Here is a 25,543-nt window from a genome sequence, read left to right on the forward strand (position 1 = left end):
CCTTTGATATAATGCAAATGCTTATTAGAGGAGTGCCTGGCACACGACAGGTCTTCAGCAGGGAGTTTTTTACATGAATGAAAAGTGAGTGGTATGAAGCTCCCTAATTCTGCCTTCCTTCCAAAGTAAGATATTATTTGAAGAACAGGTTATATGGATAGACATTTTTTTTTCATTGTATGGATGTAATTCCATTTACTGAACAGTCTATTAGTGAACATTTAGATAGTTTTTGGGCTTTTTAGCATTTAAATACAATGCTAGAGTACACTTTTTATATACATTATTTAAATAGATCTACAGGACAAATTCTTTTTTTTTCCTTTTTCTTATTGTTTCAAGTTTTTATTTAAATTCCAGTTAGTTAACACCAAGTGTAATATTAGTTTCAGGAGTATTTAGTGACTCATCACTTACATATAACACTCAGTGCTCACAGAAAGCCTTTAAAAACCACCGAAATAAATGTTCTTTTCAGCAATAAGAAGTTGTTTCTAGCAGAGCTAAAAAGTCAACATTTTCTTTGTTCAAACTTTCAAAGCACAAGAATTAGCTCATTTATGAGGCTACCGCATTATTCAATCCTTACTAGAGTTAATAATCTGAGAAAGAAGGGGAAATAAGGCAAATCTAAGAAACTATTAAGCATTACAAAATTAGAATAAAATTCTTGCCACATTAAAATCAAAGTTTCTCTGATTTTCAGACACAATTAAAAATGGAAATGTTTCTCTCTGTCTCAAAAATAAGCAAACATTTTAAATAGGAGGGGGGCAACTGGGTGGCTCAGTCAGTTAAGTGTCCAACTCTTGATTTTGGCTCAGGTCAGGGTCTCATAGTTTTTGAGTTTGAGCCCCATGTTTGACTCTGCACTGACAGTGCTGATCCTGCTTGGGATTTTCTCTCTCCCTCTCAAATATAAATAAAAAAATTTTTTAAGGAAATGTTTTTATTCTAAATACCTTTTTTTTTTTAATGTTTATTTTTGAGAGGGAGAGAAAGAGAGAAATAGCACGTGTGAGCAGGGGAGGGTCAGAGAGAGAGGGAGACAGAATCTGAAGCAGGCTCCAGGCTCTGAGCTGGCAGCACAGAGCCCGATGCGGGGCTTGAACTCATGACTGCGAGATCATGACCTGAGCCAAAGTCGGACACTCAACGGACTAAGCCATCCAGGCGCCCCTATTCTATATGCTTGTTTTGGCACAGTTAAGGACAATGGTAAACTTTATAATCTTCCTAAGTCTTAATAAACCAAAATTATCAAGATACACGGTCATTAAATAATTTTAAAGCTCATTCAGGTTAACAAAAACAATCCCAATCTCATTTTATAAATTAATGATCTGAAGTCCAGAAAAGTCGAGTAATTTGTTCAAGATTGTTCGTGGTAGAATTAGGCCTAAAGCCCAGTTCTCCCTTCTTTTCCACCCAGTACTTTCTCCACCGCAGCTACTTCTAAGTTGTTTATTATTAAATATGGAGTGTTCAATAGTGCATAGAAGAATAAGGAAGTCCTCATTTAACTTTACTATAAGCTTAAAGATGTTCTGTCCAGTTTAAATCCCAAACAGCAATCTTCTAAAAGATGACTCCAAAAAAACCTCAAACACATTAATATCTTACAATTTTGGGTATACCTCAATAAAGCTGGAGGAGGAAAAAGAAAAAAAGAAAGAAAACAGGGGGATGGCTCTAACCTTAACTAACCCTGCCCACAAATAACAAAATTGATTGGCACTATGTTTAAATTTAAAATAGTCTTTAGCCATTAAACACACACACACACACACACACACACACACACACACACACACACACACAGACAAAATGATTAGGAAAACCAAATCTGCTAAGTAAATGTTGACATTAAACGATTACTTTATAACTTAAGGTTAGAGCTGAGTCTTAAAAGTACCACTACTGGCCATTTTTTTTAGTTTCCACCGCAATCCTCAAATCTACATGAAGTATTTAAATTCTTCGGGGTTAAATCTAAAGTCACCATTTGTTTTTTGTGTGAATTCACCTACTTCCAAAGCTTTATGTAGCATCTACATGCTCACAATTCCCAAATTTACATTTCCAGTCAAAATTTTTCAGAGAACTAGACTTGCATATCCAATTTCATTGACATCTTAAAATTCGTATATTCACATGGAACTCCTTTTTCTATCCCAGACATATGATAAAATATGGAAATGCCTTGTTGTTCAAGAGTCAATGAGAAATCCCCTACACAACTTATTCAAAGGTAACAATCTTTCTATAGTCAAAGTGTCCCAAATCGGAAATGTCTGTATCTTCACTGTCACGACACTGGCACAAATCACCACCATCGCTCACATGGATTACTGGATTGACTGCTCCTTCCTACCCCTCACTTCAACTCTTGGGTCCTCTGATTTAGTCACCACACAGCAAGCAGAGTAATGAGTAATATTTTAAAACTCTGCATCAGGAAACTCTGCATTCTGCTTAAAATTCTGAATGACTTCCTAACGCACATGTAAGTATGAAACCCTTACACCACGGCTTCAATGCCTTTCTCCAAACCTCGTATCTTGTTCCATTATTTCCCACTGCCAATACTTAATTCCCCATCCACAACAGGCTTTGTTTTCAATTTCTCTATTCCAGGGATTGGCAAAAGATGGCCTGCTGTCTTTTTAAAATAAAGCTGTATTGGAAAACTGCCACATCCATTCCCTGCATATGGTCTATCGCTCTGCCGGTGCTACAACGGGAGGGCTGAGGAGCTGCAGACAGAGAACGCAAGGCTCAGGAAGCTGAAAATACAGACTATCTGGGCCTATAAAGAAAAAATACTCTACAGCCATCCCCTTTGCCTGGAATGCTCTTCAAGCCACTTTTGTCATGAGCACCTTCTCATTCCTCAAGTTTAAACATCATTACAAGTATTACTTACGCAGAGACCCCTTTCTTGGCCTACATAGTTACCCTCATAATTTTTAATCGCCATATCCCATTTTCTTCACTATGTTTCATAACTAAACATTTGTTTACTTGTTCATCTGTTCCAGAGGTGCAGGGATCAAATGCATCCCAACTTATTTTTTACACCTAAGTCAGCGGCTAGCAAATACATAAGTTTTGAATGCTGATTCTGTAATGATAAGTCCTCTGTGGATATTTTTGAGGCTTTAACAGAATGATCCACAATTTAAAAATCCTTAAAATCAAAAAGGAACAGTACTTTTTTTCTCCAGTATAAAGAATTTATTTTACTTAGAAATAAATGTTAAAGAAAAGCCAATCTCTGTGAATTCTGAAATGTTTTCATATTTCCTAAAATAAGACCAGGCTTTTTTCACATGGCAAGGCACAAGAGCCATAGCACACCCTAAGTTCTGCTTTCTGGTCTAGAGAAATCTACTGAATTCCTTTGGATCTCCATTTCCTCAGAGACCATTCTTCCAGAGCTAGGAAGAATATACTAACCAAGTAAGAGAAAAGCACTTAGCTTTCCTATGTCTGCTTCAATTTTGTGAACTTACTTCTAAAGCCAAGAATCAGTTACTTTCATCTCAAAGAAGTTCCTCCATTCACGTGCCCTGAGAGTATTTTTATGCCACTCTACTTTATCAAAGATATTGCTCAGATGTTTACTCTTCTCATCTTAAAACCAGGGTACTAGCAACTTTGATAAACCAGTCCTGATTCTCCATAAAAATGTATTTCATCTGAATCCTTCAACATGAAAAAAATAGGTTCTGACTGCCTATACCATAACACTAAAATGTTCACTTGAGTAGAAAATAACTCTGCTTTTTAAAAAAAGATATGTTATTGCTTATGCAGTTCAGCAAACTGCTAAAAGTACAGTGAACAAAAACCCCCTGATGACTAGACCACACAGTAAGGCCTTCAGAACCGCAAAAAGGAATAGATTCTGTGAGACTGAAGACGGTTACTTTGATACCGCAGAACCCTAAACCATCCTCTCACCTTCCTGTCAGAAAGTGCAATTACAAACAGGTCACAGCAATTTTCATGCAAACTACACTTTTGCACATTATGTTAGTAACATTCCTAAGTCTCACTTGCTAGAAAAAAACTGCGACTTCCTGCATCAGGGCACATTTAGGCTACTGTATAATGGCCCTGCTTGTGTCCCCTTCATACATTAGTACTTTATTTGTATGATTAAGAGTAATAAAGAAAGACAAATGGAAAACCCAAAAATGAAAGCACAGACACTAGCACAGGTTAAAAGAATTAATTCAGCTGAAATAAAGAAATGAATACCGAGATAAACTAGTATTGGTACATTTCCTAGTCAGAAAACGCCTAGTTTAAACCTGTCAAATGAGTGTGTTAAAGAAAAAAAAAAAAAAAAAAAATCGAAGAACATTTTCAGATGCTAGTGATGTATCATTCATTAATGCCTATGTAAGAGAAATAAAAAGAACTTAGCATATATAATTTCTTCAGCACAATTAACTTGACTACATGCTCTCTGGAATATAATACAGGGAACTAACTGCCTATGTTCTGAAGTAACAATTAACCTTAGGTATGCGACCACTTTAAGCAACTCACAAATATGCTGAAGCTCTTACAGTTAGCACAGAGTTGTGTTCACATGACTTCAATTTCTACCAACCATGTTTCAGAGTCGAAAAATCACTTAAACACGGATTTCCCACTCTGGTCTCCCCACCTCCCCTTACTTTTTGGATGAGCCAATTCTCAACACAGCACATAACTACAGATGTTTTTTCCGCATCTGTGTCCAAGCTGCAAAGCAGTGTGTCAAGACAAACAAAAATGGCAAATCGTACATTCAGGCCAACTCCTACTGAGCTATCTTTTTCCTCACTTGCCAATTCCTTAGTATATTCCCAAAAAGGGCTACTCCAAGTCTCTTCATCTCATTTTCAGAAGATGCATGGTTTAATTATTAGATTTGTAATAGTTTTAGAACTAAAGCATCTCAGGAGATATTACTGCTAGCGCCTTCATTTTAATTATAAATAAATCAAGAGCTAGAATTTAAAGGACTGTAGCTTTGCAAACACTGAGGCAATTTACTTGAATTCCCTCCACCACCCTCAATTTCAGTGTGTGTACTGCACCTTGATACATTCATTATGCCTCCGGAGGAGATCTACAGAGAAGTCAAGGGCTTGGCCTGAAGCCACACTGCCTGAACACTGTTCCAGCTAGGCCACCTACTAGTTATGTGTATCTGGACAAATCACTAAGTCTCTGTTTCTTGGTTTCTCCCCTTGTAAAACAGAAGAGTACTATCCGGCTCATCGGTTTGTGACCAAGACCTAAAACATGTAAATGCACCAGAACTGAACCTAGCACACAATCACTACCATCATTCCCTATGGAATCTCTGGCGAATGAGAACGTGCTTCTGCTCTATCGTTAATTCTCTGTTGTTCTCAATTCCACATGCTCTCCATATCCAAGAACTCCATGCTCCAGTCTTCTCCTCTTCAACAGCCTGAAGCAAAACTCCCCCACTCCGCATTTCTTCTTTCTTTTGATGCCAGGTTTCTTAAATTAGTCTTCTTCATTTCCCACACCTACATACCATAGTTTGCTTTTGAAGATGTGTCCTTTGGTTCTAGGATTTTTGTTCTCTGGACTCCCAACACTTAATCCTCAGTACATGCTACCACATGTTCAATCTTGATCTGAGTTCTGAGTTCCTGCTCAGGCTCTAAACCTATACATCTCTAAACACAGTTTTGTGATGATCTCACACTCAATTTTCCTCACATGTGAAATATTTTTAAGGTTGCTTCTAACCGTAAAAATCTCTAATATTATCTAAAACAAAATTTGTCATCTCCTCTATCCACGCATTTCTAGTCTATCACTTTACTCAAAACTTTCCAGGTCCTCCCCTGCTTCTAGCAAACCACCTCCCAATTCTACAATGATATATATCATTTTCATCCTAATCTTAAAATATTCTGTCACATTATCATCCACTTAAAAACTTCCAATAAACCTCCACTGTTAAGTCCAAATTCCTTAGCTTGATATTCAAGTCTTTCTCCAATCTGTTCCCAAACCACCTTTTGGCAACACTATAACCTACCAATCCCCATAAATTAATATACACCTCAGTAAAACTCTTATTTACCACCTGTAGTACACATACAAATTTATTTCTGTATAATCACATGACATCTCCCATCCTGGAATGCCTTTCATTGTTCACTTACATCTCAAATTTTTCATGGCTCAGTTCAATTTGATACTTTCCCATGAACTCTTACAGCCCAGGATAATCTCTCCCTCATATGAATTCCTAAGCCATTTATTGTCCATTCAACTCATTTGCCACTTAAATATATAATGCCTCACACTGTTATCCACAAGTTTGCATCATCTCTCACATCACAATAAAGACAAGGGTATCATACCCCTTTGCATCCACTGCATTTTCCTAGAAAGCTGTGCAGAGGAGGCACTAAAAAACCTGTTCATTGCATCAAAAACACAATCACTTTGCTTCCTGAAATACTAGCTACCTGTTTATATAATCCCACTTAAGAGAAAGAAATTATGGAAGGAATAGTAGAAATAGAAAGTGACTATTTTGTAACCACCACAGTTATAATGATTCATGCAAGAATCATCAATGGATGCTAAAACCATCACATGAAAGTTTCTTGGGGAACAGGATATTTATACAGTCTCAAAATATATCTGAACAAATTACTTATGAATTACAAAGGGAAAAAAGGTACCTTCACAGTGGAGAAATCTGGCGGACACCAAGTGATCAAAGTTAACATCACCAATAATGGGATAAACTGACATCATGTGCCTCCTGATGTGATGCACTGAGGACACAACATCACTTATGTATTATTCCTGCCAAAAATGCATAACCTGAAACTAGTCATGAGGAAACAATCAGACAAACCAAAAACCGAGGGACAATCTACAAAACAACTGGCCTATACTCGTCAAAAATGTCAATGTGCTGAAAGACAAAAAGCTGAGGAACTGAGTGTGTGATCCTGGATTGGATCCTGGATCAGAAAACAAACTGTTCTAAGGGCATTGCTGCTACACAGGACAACTGATGAATTTGAATGTGGACTGTATTAGGTAACAGTATTATAGTAATGTTAAACTGCCTAATTTTGAACATTGTTCTTTGGTTAGGTGAGAAAATTTCCTTGTTCTTAGGCGAAACATCCCAAAGTATTTGAGGGTAAATGAATTTAAAACTTACTCTCTAATTGTTAAGCAATAATATCAATAATAGTAATAATAACAAGTATCAATAGAAAGATTGGCAAAAATGCAGCAGAATGTTAATTAACAACTGGTGAATCTACCAGAGATCACTGTACTATTTAGTGCAACTTTTCCATTTCTTTTCAAAATAAAATTTAAAAAACAATTACCCTACTACCACACAAAAACTTTGAGAAGTTTTTATTTATCTGTGGTATTTTACATTTCATCTGACAATCTTAAAGCCAGACATACTTGCGATAGAAAAGTCTGCTCTATATAAAGACTTATTCTAAAAAAACAAAAATATCTTTTTAGAAGCAAAGAAACATTTTCTAATTTTAATAGCCCAACATTAATTTGTTTTTTTTTTAAATTTATGTTTACTATAGAACTTGGTTAAAATACAGTCAATTTCAACTGGTGAAAAGTCTTAGACAATATTTTTTAAACAATGTAGTTTTATTACTTTCAAGTATACAGAGGAAGTAAAGAAAGCTAAAACGGGCTGATAAGCATTTCAAGAAAAAATAATTATCTGTAATTCACACATTAATAAACAAGCATTTATAAATTAATGAAAGTTTGTTTCTTTAATAATGATTACAAAGAATGTATTTATCATTAGTCACAAATGTCATCTTCCCTCAATTATCAAAAATTGTGACTTAGCTGATTAGAAATTCTGAGTGAGGTTTTATAATACAGCTACTAATTATTATTGCTCTAGGCTCCCTAGAGCCTTCAAAACTTAACACTTCTACTCACAGTACTATATATTCTATAAAGGAGTTTCTAGATTCCATAGAATTAGCAATAGTCCTTTAAGTTTGGATACCTTATTTATGAGATGTTCGGTAACAACTTCTCTTAGTCCAGTGTAGAGCTTTTCTCCGTGTTTATGCAAAACCATTGTATAAGCATTTCTATAGAGCTCCTCAAAACTAAGACCACTGTTATTCTTACGCTGGATTTCTTGAATTGCATTTTTCAGAAGGTCCCAAATGCTGTTTACATATTTTTCATCCATGGTCATCTGTAATATCCAAGAGAGAAAAAAGAGACAAAAAAAACACCAATGGTTGAAAATCTTTCTGTATTTGTCCACAGAGTAATTATTTTATTATATGGCTATGATTATAAATCTGTATTACTTAATAAAGATGTTAACAGTCTGTTCTAACAAAAACAAAAAAATACACGTAGAGTAGTTTTTAGAGCTGACAGAAACCAAGTTTTTAAAAAAATCTTTTAAGACTTCTCTCATTTCTTATATGCATCAAAACCCTCCAATTTAAATGAAGTCATAATCCCCAATGTTAATACTTGGCTTTAGCCAAAAGTGTTAAGACATCTTTCCCTTAGTTTATTTAGTGAAATACAAGCTCAGAGAGATGCTGAGACAGAAAGAGTTCCCTGGCTAAAAACAAAAAAACAAAACTGAGGACATGAACACTATTTTCCTCTCCTGAGATTTACAGAGTTCCTTAGCAAATTAAAGATTGGAAGAAGACCTGCAATTAAAAACAAAACAAACAGAAAACCCCACATTTTCTGTTTAACCTAGCATTCTCTTATTGTCTTCCTTTCCCAGTTCAGATTCCACAGTCCATCATTTGTAGCCACCTTGTATACACCCATGAATTACCTGCCCCTCTCCCCTCCAAAATACTTACCATTCGAAACCCCATCTACCCACCCCTACTCTTCACACACACAGATGTGTGTAGCTGAAAGTAAATGAGTAACATACACACACACACCCAATTCAATATCTCAGTTTAAATTCATAACCACTAACCAAAGTACCACCCCACCATCCTGTGTTCTAGACTTTTAACTCTACCAAATAGATGATTTTACAACATCTCCTTCATCCTCACTCTAGGATAAGGACTTGCTTCCTGTTCTACTGAGAAAACAAACAATCTGAAGAAACAATGTATAATCCCCAGCCATATCCACCAATCTATAGGGTTATATATCAATATACTCTTCTAGTTCTGGTGCTCAAAGTACTAAGTTCTTATACTCAAATTACAGCAGAGACGAGAAACATAAGCATCATCAAGGACATACTAGAAGTGCAGAATTTCAGACTCCACCCCAGACATACAGAACCATAATCAGCATTCTGAACCCAGGTGATCCCTACACAGAAAGAAGTTTAGTTCCATACCAACTCACCTATAAAGAACCACCCTTTATCAGTCTCCCTCTTCCTCCTGCTCCTCCTCACCACATCCTTTCCTCTCTGCTAGATAATTTCCATCCATATTCAAAATCATCACTTTCCCATCTTAAAAAGAAATCCTCACAACCCCTTGTACTTCTCCAGTACCACTGAATTTCTCTTTTCCATTTACAGTGAAATCACAAGATGTGGGAGATTTCTACATTCACTGTCTCCAAGCCCCATTTCCCCCTTTATATCTTGACTCTATTCCAGTAAGGCTTTCATCTCTACTGTTTTCACTCAATCTACCTAAGAAGGTCACCAGCAACTTCCATCCTACTAAATCTAAACAGAGTCTTAGTTCTCATGATACTTGACCTATGTGGCAGCTAATGAAACAGCTGATCATGCCTACTCCTTGAAACAGATTCCTCACTTTGTTTTTCATTTTTATTACAATCTCATGTTTTTCTTCTTATTCCTCTACCTTCTATTTGTCAGTCTGCTTACTGGTTCTTTCTTCTCACAGCAACCTCCAACCCTAAACCGCTTTGTCTAGCCAAAACTCAGTTTTCAGGTGAAGTTGGTCTCATCTATACTCACGGCTTTAAGTTAACCTCGAATTTATATACCCTGGTTGGCCTTCTCCCCTTAATGCCAGAGTCCTACATTCAGCCAACTTTTCTGTTTCCACCTAAATATCTACTTAAGCATCTCAAGTTAACCATGTCCAAAACAAAAATCCTAATCTTTGCCCCAGAAGTCTGCTTTCTCTGCAGTCTTCTCCAAATGAGCAAATGTCCACTTCATCCTTCTGGTTGTCAAGGCCAAAAAGCTTGTAATCCCCTTTATTCCCTCACCTCAGATTCTAATCCAACAGGAAATTCTGTTGTTTCTACCTCCAAAATGTGCCCAGAATCTAACTCCTGCTGACCTCTTCCACTACTACTAACCTTACCCAAACCACCATCATCTCTCAGATTATCCCAAAAGCCCCCTAACAGGTCTGTTTCTGCTCTTGGCCCACTATCATAGGGCAACCAAAGTGACCTCCTAAAAATATTAAATCACGTCACTCTTCTGCTCACAACCCTCAAGTGACTTTTCATTTCTCTTAGAGTTGTAGTTAAAGTCCTTACATAAACTACAAAATGTTATTCAAGCTGAACATCTGACTTCATCTAGTCTTCCTCCTTGCTCACTCTGCTCCAGCCACACCAGCCTCTGCTATTCTTCGGAATGTGTCAAATAAGTTCACTCTGAGGTGTTTGTATTTGCTACTCTCTCTTGTCTCTCAAATGTCCTTTCCTCAGTTATCTCCACGGCTCAATCACCTTATCAACCTCAAAAACGCTGATCACCATAAAATGAAGCTTTAACTGCTCACTCCATTTACAAGAGCAGTCTCTTCTTACTAGTGACCCCCAAATTCCAATACCACAATCCTTACTTCTTGTCCTGGCCTCCCTCTTCCCAGCCAAATGTCCACTCCATGAAGGCAGGGATGTTTTCACTGTGGAATCCCTCACCAACTAATGTAATAACGTGGCATGTAACAGACATTCATACTTGTTGACAGAATGATTTTTTACTAATCTCTAAGGAACGGTTATTACACCACAAATAACCCACATGTTCTGCATTCACAACCTGGGAAACATGGCAACAATTACTCATCAGCTTCACACATATTTCTGACCTGAACTGGACAGAAATTACTGAGCTAATGAAATCCTATCCAAAGAGGGTAGGAAGAAACTTTTGGAGGTGATGAATATGTTTATTGCATAGATTATGGTGAAGGCTTCACAGGTGAATACTTACCTACAAATTCATCAAGTTGCAAACCTCAATAAAATGGCTTATGGAAAAAAACACAATCCTTTCCAAGCTACGTCCAATGGGTACGAATGTGGAAGAATAAGGAGGCAAAACAGTTCTTTCTGTCACTCTAGCAATAAAATATCAGCTCAACCTTCAATCATAGAGGATTCTTAAGCAGAGGACTCAAACGGAGTCTTACTATTCTAATCTTTTCTGGAGTGCTTAAAAAAGAACTCTTTAACAGACAACTTCTTTTTTATTACTCAAATCTTATTCAAATCTCAGGTCTACTGGAAACTTTTCCAAAATGGCTTTAAGAGAATTTACTGCTACATCAAAACTACTATCTACTTTTCTCACATATCCTGATACACAGGATGCCATCCATATAAAATATTTTAAATAAGATGTAGCTAGTCTTAAGTTCCCACAAATAAAAGATACAAGTGCATGCGATAATGATGGCTTCAAGTACTCCATGTATGTACAATGTGGTTTTAGTTTGCTGGCAGCATATACAGAGACCATTAAAAACCAAACTAAGACAACATCTCTTGACATTAAATAACCAACAAATGAAGCAGAACATTCAGAACAATTCCAGAAAAAGACCAAAGTTAATGTGGACTATAAACTCCAGAGATAACTATACTGTTAATACTTGAGCAAAACCTCAAATGCTCTTTTCAGGCTCTAAAAAAATAGGATCCCAAGAAAGCCAGGAAACATACCAAAATATCTCTACCCATCATGAATTACTAAATTTGTTATTAGAAACTAAAGAATTTTTAAAACCACAAATCAGAGACTTCGAATATTGTAGAAATATCCTTTATAATAAATCATTTCTCACATATATAAACCAAAAGTTATTCTATAATCCAAGATTGTAGGTAGTATTTACTTCACTATTCATGCTTTATAGACAGAGTAGAGACGGAGTCAAAGGATAATGAAGTTTGGATACAGAAATTTTCAAGTAAATGAAAACAGACCCAGAGAGACTAAATGACTTACCCCAAATCACAGAGATTAGAATTTATATATTCCCTAATCCAGTCCAAACTACTGGACTCACTCACATTCCATTCCATTATGCTAACATGGTATAGTAATATCACAGCTTGAGTCACTGATTATTCTGGTAAATATGGTGTGGTATATTAGTAGAGAATGTTAAATTTTGCTGTCCAAAAGTCCTGGATTTGTGTCATGGTTTTGCTAAATTAACAACCCAGGAGACCTTGGGAAAATTACTTAACTCTTCAAAATCTTCATTTCCTCACTTGTTAAGAAGGTTTAATGACAGTATGTATCTCAAAGGACTATCACAAAGACTAAACAAGGTCAAAAGAATTTAGCCCAGCCCAGGACACAGCACAATCCCTCAAACATCCACTAACACAAAAGTTCTCAGTGATAGAATCTCCTGAACTCATCTGTGGGATTAACTGTCAGAAAGAAAAAAAAAAAAATTTCAAGCTTAATAAGTAAAAATAAAAGAAAAAAAAAGAGCTAAAACAACAAACCTTAGCCATACAACTATGCTAAGTGCAAGTCAGTATAATGTAGCCTTCTTTCAGAAACAGTATTCCCTACTTGCTATTTCTGATTCTTCCAGTGCCATTTTAAATGGCATTTTAATCCCCAGGGCTCTGTCCTTGGCTCTTTTCATTCTACAATGGGTCACTATGCATTTCCATCCATTATCATGGTTACAATTACTACCCACCCATCTAAAGTTCAAAAATTTGTAAGACACCAGATTAGCAAGGGATTCTTGAGTTTCCTAAAAGTGTATGCAAAATTTTGCAAATACAATGTTGTATGCATTTTCTTTTTCTGGATGATGAGTCTTCAGCTCTTTCAGATTTCCCAAGAAGTATGGCCCACATCTCAAAGAATAAGTTACTGGCTTATATAATTGCTCCCAAATCTGTATTGCCAGCCCAGATGTCCCTCCAAAGCCTAAAACTACGGTATTCAACTGCCTGCTGGACACCTCAAACCAAATGCTCCAGACGCTGATCAAACTTACCATGTCCAAAATCCCTGTTGAACTGACCCTCCAAACACACACCTATCCTCGTTCTATATTCTTTAATTTAAAAACCGGCTAGTTTAGAAGCCCCTGTAACTAGCTGGTTTGTGAATTAAATATGTATAACTTTTCTTCTTTCCTCTCTCGTTCCCTTCTCATCCAACCATCAGGTGCTGCTAACAGTAGGCCCAAGATATTTATCAAGTATGCTCCCACTCTTTCATCCTGCATACATACCATTGTCCTAAAACTTTCCTCTAGGTCACTATGACAGCCTTCCAACTATCATGAACTCCAATAACCTCTTAGAATCTGTCGTCCTCAGAATCACCATTTAAAAAATAAACACGAGCATCATGTCCCTGTTCAAACCCTAGTTCTCATTAATAACAGGGTGGAAGGATATACTTTAAAAGTCTACTTTAATACTATTCAAAATCTAGTCTATGCCTACTTTTCTAACTTTATCTTTCACTCACTACTACCTATCCTACATTTATTTCTAACAACATTAAATCAACGGTTACTCCCATCCAAAGACACACCTCCCTCTCATTCACCACCTTCCCATGTGTCATCTTTTTTCTTTACGTTTATTTATTTTGAGACAGAGACAGCTTGAGCAGAGGAGGGAGGGAGAGAGAGAGAGAGAGAGAGAGGAGAAAAAGAGAGGGGAGAGGGAGAGAGGGAGAGAGAGAGGGAGAATATCCCAAGCAGGCTCCACACTGCCAGATGCAGAGCCCAGTGTGGGACTAGAACTCATGAACCGTGATCATGACCTGAGCCAAACCCGAACCCAAGAGTCAGGCGCTCAGTCAACTGAGCCACCCAGGTGCCCTATCCTCCCATGTCTTCTTTAAAGCCCCCCTCCTCTGCTTTTTCTATATCTGATTCTTTACACAGCTGAGCACAACTTATGAATGCAGCTCTGATGTCCTCTGTCTCCCAGGAATTCATCCCTGACCTTCTCAAGCAGAGTGGACTCCTTCTCAGCTCTTTCATAATACTCAGGTCCTATCTGTCACCAAACTTCATACTGCTTCATAATTAACTATGCATCGTTTTCCTACACTAGACTATGAGATATTTAAGGGGTTATATACTTTTTTCATTGTCACTTAGAAAGCCATAAACAAATGCCTGATAAAGGAATTCTGATTTACCTATATTATACTAATTCAATTCTGAAAACATGAACATCTAAATTAGTAAGCATAAAGATACGGAAAAATATTTTAATGTGCTTATCTACTGCAATTAATGTAATTTTAAAATAATCAAATGTCCTTTTCAAATAAAGTACAATCATGCACAGGCAATAAACTCTGAAATTTCACTTATCAAGTAGTATTTCAAATTTTCCTATTCACTTAACTACTTAATCATTAATTTTACTAATAGATATTAACTAGGAGGAAAATCATAGGCAGAAAAGGCCCTTCAGGAGAGGATACATAAGCTACAATCTTTCCCCTAAATCAAGAAACTCTGAAAACAAAAGGAAATGGGCTTCAAGAGCAGCTTCTTATATATGCATGCTTTTAGTCTTGGAATCTAGTGAACATGTCAGTAACAGTGGCAAAATAATTATGTTACTGATGGACTTCAACTTCTCACTCATCCTTGGTACAGAATACAATATTAACTGCCAATGAAAGTTAAAAGGACTAAATGTTAACCTCCAATCTCATCAATATGTTGCAGTATTTTTTTAAATGTTTGTTTATTTTTGAGAGACAGAGTGTGAGCAGGGAAGAGGTGGACAGAGCAGGAGACACAGAATCCAAACAAGCTCCAGGCTCTGAGCTGTCAGCACAGAGGCCCACTCAGGGCTCAAACTCACAAACTGAGGGATCATGACCTCAGGTGTAGTTGGACACTTAACCAGCTGAGCCACCCAGGCACCCCAAATCTCATCAATATGTTAACCATAAAAACATCCGTCTATACTTCACTCAGGGTCATAAAACTTAAAGGCCTTAACACTGTGTTTAAAAAGAGTAGTAACGTTCTTTTAAAGTAATATTCTAAATTACTCGAGCAGGATTTTGATCTCATTGATGAAACTGATTTACTTGGCATCCATTAACTGCAAATACACTCAGGAAGGAATGTTAATAATACCTCAACGAAATAATAAAATAATGAAATGCACATACACAAATCTAATGTTTGCTAATTATTAGTCATATACAGTATTCAACAAGTTCAAGTTATAAAGTGATCAGCAAGGAAGGTAAATTCAATTAGCAAGAAGAGAAACAAAAGCTCTTTTTAAAAGGAAAGGTATAATTAAGTATTCTTAAATGCTTATGGTTTAATGAGACTTAAAAAATAAATCAAGACTTTAATTTTTAAAAATGACCACCACCCTCCTGCATCTTCCTAATCCAGGATTATAATTCCCTCATTAGTAAGCACCAGTAACAAAAATAACCCTAACAGTCTTTAATTTTCTTTCACAAACCTCTTTGGTTATTCACCTACACCATTTCAAACGATGTAAACACATAATCTTTAAAATGGCCGAATTTGAAAGGATGTCGGTCTATTATATACTTACACATCTTGAAGGTTCTGTAATTACCAAGAGTTGGAGAGAACTACAGCATGAGCCAATTAAAACTAAAATGAAGAGAACTGTATTCTTCACATCCACTGTATACAAAGCACAAGAAGTCTTTAGTCTCCTGTGAATAATTTTCGACAAGAAATTTAGAACAGGGTGGGTGGGGGAAAAGGGTGAGAATTTGAAATTCCAGGCAATTCAGAATGACACAGCTAGAAAAAATAAACAAGGAAAAATGCTTATTCTTAATTTTGAGCTTCAGCCTCAAAAAAAGTTGCTCTGGTACAAATATCTGAGGAATGACAATATTCTAGTCAGACACAACTAAGCCATAAATTATGTAAGGAAGCTGCCTCCCAAATTATAAGCACCTTAGAGTAATATAATGTCTCTCTCCCTTTATTTTATTGTATCCTTTATAATACATGGCATACTGCCTAGGTGACTTTCAAAAAAAATGATTTGAATGTAGTCCAGTTACAGTTATTGATGATGATGAGTCTTATCTGAGGACCAATGACTTACGACATCTGCAATAATCCCATTTACCCATCAGTTAATCTTTAAGCAACTTCAACCATCAAAAATACAACTAAAGACTCAAGTATTAAGGAAAACAGTACAACGGTATACATTCAAATTTTGGACAAGTTATGTAACTTTCCAGAATGTACTTTCTTTACATGAGTGTGGCAGTTGAGAAATGGGAGATGATGTGTTGTGTGGCAATGAAGTCTGTGAAAGCATCTGGCACACAGCACTTATTCAATACATTGGTTTCTTTCTTTACTACACAAAACTTATGTACAGCCTTAGTTAATGACTTAAACCTGAATGTAAAGTTGAGACTGATGTTTTTAACCCGTTTCTCTGTGGTTACAGTAGAGATCAGATGAGTGCAGAACTTTGCTGCCAAAAGTAGTAACTGATGTCAAGGGAGCGGAGAAAAAGATGATCAATTAGAAAGGCACAGGATCCTGGGACAATTCTGTGAAATCACAAACTAAGCCTGATCCACATCCAATTGGCCTCTAATATCATTATAGAACAGTAATGTTAATAAGGACAAAGCTAAATCATCAATAGAAGGTTTAATTATAATCTACATTTCAGTACTCAGCAGTAGTAGGCTGTTCACAAATCCATATGGAAACCTGGAACAATTTTTTCTTTCAAATACCAAAGGTCAAACTTCCAGATTAGCCTATTAAAATCCATGTAAGTCACAAATAACTTGAGTCCAACCAATAGATTTCAAATATACCTCCATGAATGACTTTTGCATGTATGAGAAAAGGTATGTGTGACATTTCATGGTCTGATGATAATCACAGTTAAGATGCAATTTTAAGTATTCTCACTGAAGCAAGAAGTTAGTCACTGTCCTACTATTGGTACTGTTCTCACTTAAAAAGGGGGAGGGCTACATAGTCAGTACACTGAAACGCATTTTATCCAAAGAATACAATATTCATCATAACTGAAACTCCTCAAACACCATAATTAGAGACCTTCCCTATTAAGAAAACTTATACTTTTTAAAAAAATGTTTATTCACTTTTTCAAAAAGAGAGAGACAGACAGAACACGAGCAGGGGAGGGGCAGAGGGAGAGGGAGATACAGAATCTGACGCAGGCTACAGGCTCCAAGCTGGCAGCAGAGAGCCCAACACAGGACTTGGAACTTAGAAGCTGTGAGATCATGACCTGAGCCAAAGTCTGACAGTTAACCAACTAAGCCCCCAAAGGCCCCAAGAAAATTACTTATACTTTATATCTAAGTATATGCATGATTTTTGTATTTCCATCCTACAATCTAAAATTATTAATTTTAATCAAAAGTGACAATATTGTCTTCTCTTTAGCCTAGGTCACTAAGTGGTTTTGAAATGGGTAAACCTTGTTTTTTAAAACTATGTTAATGTGTCGAAAGCTCTGCAAATTGTAAATTAGTTTACCCTGGAATCAGCAATACATAGTCCAAAGGATGAGGAAAAAATGTGAAAAAGTTTTTGACAAAGTTAGCTTTGTCTTTAAATGAATCTAACCATAACCAAGCACGACAGGATACCAAAAGTCCACCAAAAAAATTATTACAAATATCTGGTATCAAATCTGCTCACAAATTTCCCTAAGCTACCAGTTCACACGAAGTATGCAAAAAAAAAAAGAGCTAACCCCCACCACTTTGTATTACTATTTAACCATCATTGCCGAAATAATACCGTTCTGATTTTTTAAAAAAATTTTAAAACGTGTATTTATTTTTGAGAGAGAGGGAGACAGAGCGCAAGCAGGGGAAGGGCAGAGGGGGAGGGAGACACAATCTGGAGTAGGCACCAGGCTCCTAGCTGTCAGCACAGAGCCCTACGCGGGGCTTGAACTCATGAAGCATGAGATAATGACCTGAGCTGAAGTCACGGCAACTAACTGAGCTAAAGTGAGCAGGTGACCCTAATACCACTCTGATTTTAAAGAAAATTCTAAATCCGAAAGATAGGAAGGTGACTTCTGCAATATCACAGAAAATGTTTTAAGCCATGGGAGAACACACCAGCATTCAATTCCTAGACTTGTATGTAAATGCACCACCTTTATTGAAATTTTTAGAGTTGGAATAAGTGTAAGATAACCACAAATTAAAATCTCATTTTACAAATAAGGAAACTGAGGCTAGGTGGTTTACCCACACAGCTAATTAGAGCAACGAAGGAATCCAAGGGTCCTAAACTAAGTGTCCTGTTGTTAGCCTCATGTCAACTCTAATCACCACCTGGGCGCACAATTTTAAGATAACATCGAACAGGCTAATGTTAACACTGAATTATTATGGCTATATGACTGTTTCAATCTGGTCTAGAGAAAAGACCTTTTAACTGGAAATCAGGCTTCTAGTCATGGCTCTTCCATAAATTCAAGTCATGAGAGTATCTCTTGGGTAAATCATCCTCTCTGGTACTCCCTTTCCCCATCTATTAAGATTGGCACAGATTCTCTCTAAAACCTTTTAGCTTTTAAAAATTAAAATATGAATATAAACAGGAACAAATAAATGACTTGTTGAGTTGGCTAGGAATAGCATTCATCAAAAAAAAAAAAAAAACCCACTTCTTTCATGTCTCATTTGAATATACCATGAAGAAAAGTGAATTATTTTAAAGTATCTTGGTGCTTTGGTGCTTCAAAATTCATTTTACTGTTTAACCTACTTCTTAGCATATTCTCAAAGACAAAACTTAAGGACTATATTGAAGTATTATAACATGCTAACTTCAAAGAATCACTTTTTTCTAAACACACTTAACAAGATAAATGTCTACTAACTGAAAAAAGTGTATAAAAAGTTGTACTATCAGGCTCATAGGTTAAAAAGGAAAGTGTTAACTCATAAATGTGAGTCAACTAATGTCTTTCTTATAGGTTATGACTTTGCTTAATTCAAGTCAATACACACAAGGATACCCTCAAACAATTTATCTACACAAATTTTGCTGAATATATACTTCCATTGATTTGAAGTTTTTAGTAACTTTTATTCTCTTATGAGAGGCGCATTTACCTTGAATCTAGGAAGGCTTATATTTGCAAAGCCTCCTTCCAATAGCCAAGAACTAATTTCAATTTCTTTTCATCAGGAGTACTGCACGGTATAAACTTTATGGCCCCTGGACCTGCCCCTGGTCAATAATTTGAACAGCAATCTTAGGAGTAATTTTTCAATATATTCCTATTGAGAGAGTAAATACTTTAGAATCTAGCAAATGCTTAAAAGGATACTAGCAAGCAGTGTGGTACAGTGGGAAGAACATTAATTCCTGAATCAGATCTGGGATCCAAATCCTGGCTCTGCCCTTTCTTAGAGGTACATGTGATATTATATACACCTCACCAGGCATCTCTCAGACCTAAATGGATTTAAAACAGTAACAACATCTAAAGGATTTGACATAATTATAGTTACAAGTACCTAAAACACAGCCTAACATAAAGTAGACATTCAACAAGTTGTAGTAACTAATCTTATAAAGCAATTTCTTATACTATCTATAAACTGAAAATAAAAAGAGAAAGAATTTATCACAATTACTTTCAAGAGGACAGGGAAAAGAGAAGAAACTAGGGGTTGCTCAGTTCAGAGCTGCTTCAGAAAAGAAAGATTTGCAATCATTACGTTAAAAGAATTTCTCTTAGCAATGAGGGGTTGCTTTTACAGAAAAATATCTCCAAAGACACTTGTATTTTCTTAAAGTAGTTAAAGATGTTCCTTTGAAGTCTTTTTCATTTGCTTAGCAGTAACCTTTGTCACTTAAACAGTAAATTTAGGTCCATTCCTCTCTCAATGATCACTAGTACTAAATGAATGAAAGTCAAATTAAGAAGTTTTACTTAACTACATTTTCAACTTGACTTAAAAAAATAAAGAATGCTTTCTAGTAGCAAAAGCTCTGGATAAGGGGTTATGGCCAACTAAAGGGATCAGTTCTCAATTTGTTAGTAATTGTCTCAATTTGGGCAAGTAGGGCTCTCCTTGACTTTGAAAAGGCTGGATTAAATGACTAGTGATTTTTAAAGTAGTGGTTAATAGAACTTTTTTAAATGAAATCTTTTATAAAAATGGCAAGTACAGACGGCTTTAAATAAAGAAAAGGAGATTTTTGAAGATACACCTACTCCACTCCTCCTATGCCTCCTAGGTCTTGGAGACCCTATAAGAATTTGAAAATCCCTGTCCTACATGAAATTACTTTCAGTTGAAAACTCTGACTTCATGATTAAACAATTCTTTTAAATGTCTCAGTAATGCCACTGTTTCTTAGAAAGCACTTTCTCACAACTAATCTGAAAAACACTGCTATGGTTTCCCATCTTAAAGATGATAAAACAAGAGTGTATTCATTCATTCATTCAACATTGGTTGGATACTATGGGGCTGCACTGACAAAGATCAATACAAAAAGACATGATCCCTCCTCTAAAGAAATTCATGTTCTAATAAAGGAGATATGGGACTATACTTTGAAGAGTTCTGAAAATAAAGAAAAACAGTATGATAGCTAGTTACTATGATAGGGAAGACAGGAAAAGAACATCTTCCTTCTCTGAGACCTGAGGGAAGGTACGGAGAATGAGTAAAGACAGAGGTTAAAGGCTATAACTGAAAGGGAAGAAAGCTGAAGGAATTTCTGCAAGATAACATTAGTTTTCACAGTGAAGCAGTAGTTAAATTTCTGGAAGAAGACAGATAAGAGAATTCTCAATAAAGAGCTTAAGGACAGTGATTAAAGTCTGGAATAGCTCACACAGGAAAAGGGAGCGAGAGCGTACCAGGGACACAAAAAACCTTCCCAGAGGCCCTGGGGGTCTAGCTTAGATACCACTATCTTCCAATTTTCTCCAGGAGTGCACAACAGCCTAAAAAATATAAGCAGTGAAGGCAGGTGGTGGAATGATCCAAGACACTCTGTGCTATTTATGCCCTTGCTCTGGAGGGGGTTAGTAGGAAAGAAGAGGCAGCTAGTAACTAGCAACTAGTAAGTAGGCACCACGGCTTAGAAAAATGAAAGGGGTCTTCGTGAGATCCAAGAGCACATTAATGTCAGATGGGTAACAAGCAACATGCATGACAGAATAATGAAACAATAACAACTTGCATTTATTCATAATGCTTACTTTGTGCCAGACACTATCCTAACAGGTTTACATGTATGAACTATTCTCATGAAGTAGGTACTATTTTCTCCTTCTTACAAAAGACGAAACAAATTAGGTGATTTGCTCTCTTATTACATCTAACAAATGGAGACGCTAAGATAGAACGTAATATCAGAGTTTAAGATTTCTAAAGCAACAAAATGACAAGCTCTAAGACAGAGTAAAGACCCCTGTAACGAGAGGCCAGGTCTGTCAGATCATCCTGTTTGATCCTGACCCCCCAGGAGGAACACGACATAAATGATTTAAAATGGAATAAATGAACGACTATGCCATGTGTACTGGATAAATTTAAGATCTGAACTGCAAAGATGTGAGGAAGATATGAAAGTCTTCAGTGACCAAAGGAACATGTTTAAGAAGTTAGGAGACAGTCACACGGAGGGCAAAAAAGAACAGTTCACAAGGGCCCGAGGAGCCACCAAAGAGGATGATAGATGTGGTTAATAAACGGTTTCTGGGCCCAATGATTTAAGGATTACAAGGTAAACAGACACCTTAACTTAAGAAGATAAGCCTGTATTCTCAGGGCAAAGCCAGGTTTCAGATGCAAAGAATTCTGAGAACAGGCTGAAGATACAGAAGAGTCAATCTGCAATGAAAGTGGGGGATCAGAATGGACAGCTAACAGGAGAGGAAGAAAAACTCATGGAGGAGGGAGGAAACTGCACAGTATAGCTGGCAAACAGAGAAGACTGGACTACAGGTTTGGTCTTCAAAAGCACAAGCCAAGGTTACGACCAATACATGATACTATCTCTGCTTTCAAGTTATTATTGTTTCAGGGGACTAGGCTGACTACCCTTCAAAGGATGTGCCACAAAATCATTAATGACCAACTACATCTTAAGACTTTACTTATAGTCACAGAGAGAGTTCAACCATTTCAGAGTACTACTTCCATCAACTTACCCAATTAATCAATTACTATGGTTTTGCTTAAAGGACCAGTTTCTCATTTAACCAATCATTCACTAACCATCCACACACTGTGTCTACCGCTATGCTAAGTGCTTCGTGGTTCAAAAGGGTGTCTGTACACATAAGCTTTGGACAGGGACCACAATCTAGTTCACGAGTGAAACAAAAACAAGAGAATGGAGAAGAAAGGGAAGAAATGAAGAGAAGAAATGTATTTTTAGATAAACATTTGGTATGTACTTTCTAATATATACATTAAATATTCCTTCAATAAAGTTATCTAAGAGGTGACGCATGTATTCCAATGATTGTAGGAGAATCATTATATCAACTTCTTTTCTGAATCTACCCCCAAAAACCAGTAGCATTCTTTGCAAGTGCCCCGACGGTACCAAACCCATATCCTTTGGGACTGATTTTTAGTGTGGTTCCAGTTGGCCATTCAGGCTTTCCAAAATGTAAGTTCTAAAAACCTGTACCCAAAAAATGGCAGCATCACTAAAATAAGCATTTAGTACTATAACTACCTGTAAAAATAACACTCAATCTTAACGTTTAAATTGTGGCATAATCATGGATAAACAGTAGTATAACCACACCTGTAGCTAGGTAGCGTTCTAATGCTTTATTCTATCTCACAACAACCCTATAAGGTAGATCCTATTAGTATGTTCATTTCAGAAGAGGAACCTGAAGCTAGAAGGGGTTAAGTAACTTGTTAATGATGATGCAGCTAGAATAAGGTAGAAATGACACTCAAAACCTGGCAGTCCAAAGTCCACACTCTAGGATGCTCTCAGCTATTTCTTAGACTCCTAACACACACGGTGAATAAAGTAAAACCAAAGGAAAATTCCCTACAGACCATCCAGTTTTATTCTTAGGAGTTGTCAAAGACATGCAAATTAAAGCATTAAAGTACTATCTTTTCACCTATGAAATTAAAGATATAAAATGTTGGCTAACACACTGCTACACAGTAGAAATAACACTGCTACAACCTTGACTTGTATAATTAATTCTGAAGAGCATTCATTTTAGAGCCAGACAGTCTGCGTTAGGATCCTAGTTCTGCTATTGACAAGCACAGGGACCTTAAGCAAATTTCCTAGGTTTTCAAGGCTTCTTCTGTAAAACAGATGATGACAATACTCCATACAGTTGGGCAAATGAAATGAGTTTACACATACAAAGCACAGTAAAAAATACAGAACAGTGTGTGTGGCACATGTTAAGCATTCACTAAGTGTCCGCTATTATTAATCCCTACCTTTCTGGAGGTCAATTTGGCAACATACACCAATTCTGTTTGGCTCAGTAATTCCATAATCATCGACAGGCTCAAATATTTATGTGCTTAAATAATCACAGTTGCATTATCTATACCAGAGGAAATATGAACTAACTGGATTAATCAAAATACCTGGCAGTAGGGAAATGGTTAAGCAAACTGAGGTACCATAGAGTACTACTCCTTACAAATCATATTAATATATTTAACATGAAAATATTACATCTTTAAAAAAGTTTATAAAATGATATAGTACCTCAATTTTACCAGGTGTTCAGAAGTATATGAAAAATTAAAAGAAAACATCAAAATGTGAATACTGCTTAGTCCAAGCAGTAGAGCTAGAGGTGATCTTTATTCCCTTATTTATAAATTTAGTTACTCAACGTTTTCTACCATGAATATGTACCACTTTTATAATTAGAAAATCTACAAAAGTTAATGCACTGCTTTGACAGATTATGACTGGTTTTCACAATACACTGATAGACTCTAAATGCAATTCCTATTATACCTCAAGGATTTGTGCTTACTGGTAACACCTTTACTTTTTTGTTGCATTTACAATGAACAAATGAGAACTACTTTCAAAACTGCACTATTTAAAACTATAAATTGTAGCATAACCTTTATAAAAATTTAACAAAACTGCTAACGAACATCAGATGACCTCGAATGAAAACAACAAAAAGTTACCTCAAAAGGACAGTTGGAAGCAACTTAGAATAGAAAGGGAAGGCATACTACTTTTTCTAGTCTTAAATTACATAATCCTCATGAACTGGAAACATGCTGTTATTACTTAGCTACATTTGATGAATGAATGATGTACAAACTAATGAAGCTTTCTCTATTTTGCATCAATGAATGGACCTTGTGACTAAAGTATTATTTAAAAGGCCAATTTCTACATTGTTTTCTACACTTTAAGATAGTTTCAAATTCAATATTGATACTAATAATTTTCCAGCATCCTCTGATGGGCTACCTAGGAAGATAATGCAAATAGAAGTACTTGTAGATATCTACTCCATGCTTTTGTTTTTTTAACTTCTAAAGTCAGAGAGGCACTAACAGCTACAACACAGCTGGCTGTCCTAAAACTATTCAACAGAAAGAATCAGTGTAAGTGTAAGCGACACTTCAACGAATCTGTTACATCTTACTCCATAATTTTTCTATACTAGAGAATGACAAATAAATGTAGTTAATTAATTCCCCACCCTGTGTGACCTGCAAGACTGTCATTCAGCTTTCCTGTATATACAGTCCAGTAGTCCTAGACAATGACTACTTTTTCCAAGGAAGGAAAATCTATTATGAACATCAAGCTGTTCCTCCAAATCTAGAAATTTCACTATAGCTAGGAAAATCAAAAACCTTAACTGTCCCCATTTGTTATTAAACTTTTATGCTCCTAAGTACATCACAAATGATCTTAAAACTCATCTCTCTCTAATGTCACTCTGCTTTCCAGCTAACAGTAACCTCCACATCACTCGCTATCCATGCCGCACAGACGCAGCTCTGTGAGGCTCATCTAGAATTACGGTGTGGGTATCACAACCGGAGACTCTTCACCACGATTTAGCATGCATCTATAAAATCACTGAAACCATTTCCAGATCACTCTAAAGACCATCACTTTCATAACATGATTCCTATTCTGAAGGCTAAGCCAAAACAGACATACCAGAAGAGAGGCCAGTATTTTCATTCAAACCATCTCCTCCAATCCAATCCAACTTTTTAAGCCCATGTGGACAAAACCCATGT

General features: G+C 36.3%; 1 protein-coding gene across 2 annotated transcripts in view; it reads right to left on the reverse strand.

The window, feature by feature from the left end:
- Positions 1-8,269, reverse strand: part of CUL3 (cullin 3) — a 73,614-nt gene extending 65,345 nt beyond the window's left edge. Inside the window, exon 1 of one of the 2 annotated variants that reach the window (XM_077748547.1) lies at positions 8,072-8,269. In XM_077748547.1, the coding sequence (XP_077604673.1) occupies positions 8,072-8,269 (198 nt within the window). Of the gene's footprint in view, positions 1-6,734; positions 6,798-8,071 lie in introns of those variants that run through there. The other variant, XM_077748548.1, reaches the window with a different exon arrangement.
- Positions 8,270-25,543: the final 17,274 nt, after the last annotated feature.

Source organism: Crocuta crocuta, unplaced genomic scaffold (genome assembly GCF_008692635.1).
Source record: "Crocuta crocuta isolate KB4526 unplaced genomic scaffold, BGI_CrCroc_1.0 scaffold229, whole genome shotgun sequence".
NCBI lineage: Eukaryota > Metazoa > Chordata > Mammalia > Carnivora > Hyaenidae > Crocuta > Crocuta crocuta.